We start from the raw sequence: 4,053 nt of genomic DNA on the forward strand, positions 1-4,053 counted from the left end.
ATAGGGCTTATTGAATATAATCACGTGCTAATCAAGCTGTCACTCATGGCGAATTATGTGCATCTATTGTCTAAGCCAGCTTTCCACTTAAAGGCACAAAGATATATGTGGCAAATGCATTGCACAAAGTGGAATCCCTAGTGGAAGCCAGATGAAGAAATTCCATAGCAATAACTTGGATTAGCTTCCTAGAATTACCTCCCAACTTTTTTGGTAAAGGAATTTGTATTTTCTTTGGCAAGAGCAGTAGGTAATCCACTTCATGTTGATTTGGCTATACAAAATGGGACAAGACCTAGATGTGCAAAAGTGAAAGTAGAGGTGAATTTACTTGCAAAATTCCCTCAAAGAATTAAGATTGTAGAAGAGGAAGATGAAATTGGGCCAGAGGAGTCTAAGTGGATTAAAATCAAATATGATACTTGCCAAAATATTGCAAGACTCACAAGAAACAAGGGCATAATGAAGTTGAGTGTTGGGTAATTCATCCTGGATTACACAAGAGATATGATGAGGCTACTTTTAATCAAAATAATGCTAAGGAGAAAGTGAAGGAGAAGGCGATTACTGGAACTGCTGCTACTTCAACTAAGGTGCTTTCAAGTGGTAAAGTTTTGGAAAACCACTTACAAATAATGCGAGGCAGGAGTGGATGCAAGTAAGGAAGAACAAATACCAACGTGATCATAGAGGTCATATTATCGAAGATACAAAGGAGAAGGAGATTGACAATGGAAAGGGGAAGAACAAAGCTGAGGCAGTGTTGACAAAGAACAAATTTGATGCACGGGAAGTTGAAGAAATAGATCAACCAACGCTGAGGATTACTTATTGCAAGGGTGAAAATAATGACAAGGCGCAACAACAATTGCAACAAGTTAATAATATGGAATTGACAAGGGTGGATCAAGGTGAAGGGGAGGAGCAAAGAAGAATTAAAAAGGAAGCTGTAGAAAAGGTCCTAAATAATGAGAAATCCAATGCAAACAAGGAGAAGGTTTTGAATCATACAGCTGCTAGGAATACTAGTCCTAATCACAATGGGATTAGGTTAGCGGCAAAAGAGGAAATTCCTAATCCTACTGTAGAAGGGATTCAAATGGTGGCAGCTAGTTCATCTCCTAATCCTAATGGCAATGAGAATGGGGATAATATAAGGAAGGAAAGGATGGTAGATTGGGTGGCTAGGAGGTTTGATGCAGCTCTTGAAGATATAAATGTTACCACTAATTACTCATGCCAAGAAATTCTTTCTCAAATATTAGAAGATAGTTCAATGAGAATTGAAACATCGGAAGCTCACACTAATGCAAAGAATACATGGGGAGAAGAAGTAGAGAAGTTGAAGGTTAATAATGTGGCTAATAATCAGGAAAATAGCAATGCCCTAATAGGAGAACAAACAACTGGGGGTATTGGTAACCTAGCTACAGTAAACCCTAATTCCTGTCAAACTAGGATTGAGGAATTGGAGGAAGGTATTGATCAACAATCTGAATTACCAGCTGGGGGAGATAGAGGAACTCAATAACATCCTAAAATAACTAATGGATGAGCTGTGGAGTCATCAAGGAAGAAGAACATTAATGGAACAGTAAACCCTAAGAGTGGTGTTCATGTTATTGAAGACTCTAGAGGTGTTCTGGTGGGTGATTTGTATAGGGATCGGGTTGACAATGTTCCTGCTAAGGTCTTAAATGATACAGTGAGGTCAGAACAAGGACAACTATTGGGAAGCTAGGTGATTCCAATGGAATAGTAATTTTTGCAAATGTAGCTACAATGAACCCTAGTGTGGGTTATATTTATGACTTTCAATTCAAGATGCTACAAGAATCCTTAGGAACTAGAGATCAAAGTGCACTTGTGATGAAGGATATAAATGGAGAAGAACCTTAGCATGCTATAGTACCTCATGTATCAGTTACAATTGAGCCAAGTCCATTGGCTTGTGCTTTTGGAACTGGGCAACAAATGCACATTCAACTCAATATCCCTTTGAAGTCACCTATACAAGTATTGCATGATCTTGTTACACACAATGTCACACCTATGGATATTCAAGCAATGGGAAATCAGGAGCAATTTGAAGAAGAGGGTGAGGATGAATCAATAGTTGGAAACTTCAATGCAGTAGCAAGAGATGCTGATTTGTCACCTAAGGCTGGATATTAGAGTAGAAAGAAGACAAGAAAGCAAGGCCAAAACAAAGAGAACCCTCAACCTAAAAGAATCTTGCCCAGAAAGGCAGCATCCCAAACCAAATGATGATCAAGCCTCTGATTTGGAACATAAGGTCTGTGAATACTCAACAGGCCTTTCATATAGTTACACGAGTGTGCAAAGAGAGTATGGTTTCTACATTATTGCATTGATGGAACCTTTCCTGAATTGTAGACACATTCAAAAGTACAAGAGGAGGTTAGGTATGGAAGCTGTTATGTCAAATGTTAATGGTAAAATCTGGTTGTTCTTTGTTTCTATTATTAAATGGGAAGTAATGATGGATACTGAGCAACAAGTTACTATTAGGGTATATCATCAAGACATTAGTAAGCATATCATCATGACCTTTGTATATGCTAAATGCTCATCACTTGAAAGATTGGAACTATGGGACTATTTGTACTGCTTAGCTAGTGATATGGAGTTGCCTTGGTTAGTTAGAGGTGATTTCAATGTGATTTTTCAGGAAGAAGAAAAGATAGAAGGTCTACCTGTGTATCCATCTGAATATGAAGCTTTTGCCTTCTATGTGAACTCTTGTGGTTTATTTGATCTTGGATATATAGGTAGTACTTTTACTTAGTAGAATGGTAGGTCAAATTCAAAATACATTTTCAAAAGATTGGACAGAATCTTTGTTAATATCTCTTTTCAAAATCTTTTCCCAAGGTTGAGCATCTTGTCAGGACAGGTTCTGATCATGCCCCATTGTTAATGAGTTGTGGGAAAGAGGCTATGAAGTTGTTAAACCATTCAAGTTCCATAACTTTTGGATCAATCATGAGACTTTCAAAGATGTGGTAAGACAAAACTGGGTGGCAAATTTCATTAGTGATCCATTTTGGATGTTCAAGCAGAAGCTGAAGAGAGTTAAAATTGCCCTATCTCATTGGAGTAAGCTCACATATGGAAATATTTTCAAAAAACTAGCTATTAGGTAGGATATTGTTAGGGTGAAGGAGATGCTATTTGAATATGAGTAACCATTGAGAACAGGATCGTGCTCCAAAAGGCACAAGCTGAATTGAAGAAGTATCTTAGCATTGAGAAGCAGTATTGGAAGCAAAAGGCAGGCATGAACTGGTTTGCTGAAGGCGACAGGAACACAAGGTTTTTCCCCAATCATGTCAATGGAAAAAGGCAGAAGTTGCAACTAAAGAGAATTCAAAACAGTGAGGATGATTGGATTTAAACACAAGAGAACATGGCTGAAGTTGCAGTAGATTCTTTTCAAAAGCAATTTACAAAAGAAGCTGATCCTAGATCATTTGAACCCTCAATAATGTCCCTACTATGGTGTCTAATGAGCATAATGTGGAGCTTTGTAGAATCCCTACTAGAGATGAATTTAAAGGGGGGAGTATATGCTTTAAGCGGGGAGAGTGCTAGTGGTCCTGATGGCTTCACAGATATGTTCTTTTAAGAATGCTGGGAAATTGTAGGAGATGATATCTACAATATGGTGCTGGTTTTCTATGAGGGAAGATCATTGCCAAAATCTATTACTCATACCAACCTTGTACTGCTTCCTAAAAAGCCTAGGGTTGAGACTTTCTCTGATCTCAGGCCAATAAGCTTGAGTAATTTTGTCAACAAGGTGTTCTCTATGGTGGTGCATGATAGATTGGAAAAGATACTTCCATCTCTGATCTCATTCAATCAATCAAGATTTGTCAAAAGAAGGAGTATATTTGAAAATATTCTATTAACACAAGAGATTGTCACAGATACAAGACCTAGAGGCAAGCCTGCTATTATGGTGATCAAGCTAGATATGGCAAAGGCATGTGATAGGGTATCTTGGATGTATTTGATGCATGTATTAAG

General features: G+C 37.9%; 1 protein-coding gene across 1 annotated transcript; it reads left to right on the forward strand.

The window, feature by feature from the left end:
- Positions 1-2,428: 2,428 nt before the first annotated feature.
- LOC138875538 (uncharacterized) lies at positions 2,429-3,418 on the forward strand. Its single transcript, XM_070154374.1, has 3 exons — positions 2,429-2,755; positions 2,896-3,026; positions 3,223-3,418. Exons 1-3 carry the CDS (start codon positions 2,429-2,431, stop codon positions 3,416-3,418), a joined length of 654 nt encoding a protein of 217 aa, XP_070010475.1.
- The last annotated feature ends 635 nt before the right edge of the window (positions 3,419-4,053 follow it).

This window comes from Nicotiana sylvestris, chromosome 8, assembly GCF_000393655.2.
Source record: "Nicotiana sylvestris chromosome 8, ASM39365v2, whole genome shotgun sequence".
Taxonomy (NCBI): Eukaryota; Viridiplantae; Streptophyta; class Magnoliopsida; order Solanales; family Solanaceae; genus Nicotiana; species Nicotiana sylvestris.

Coding starts and splice junctions, on each gene's coding strand:
- LOC138875538 (XM_070154374.1), top strand. CDS start 2,429: ATGGAAGCTGTTATGTCAAATGTTAATGGTAAAATCTGGTTGTTCTTT. Junction 2,756..2,895: donor ATGAAGCTTTTGCCTTCTAT/GTGAACTCTTGT, acceptor TCTTTTCCCAAG/GTTGAGCATCTTGTCAGGAC. Junction 3,027..3,222: donor ATGAGACTTTCAAAGATGTG/GTAAGACAAAAC, acceptor CATTGAGAACAG/GATCGTGCTCCAAAAGGCAC.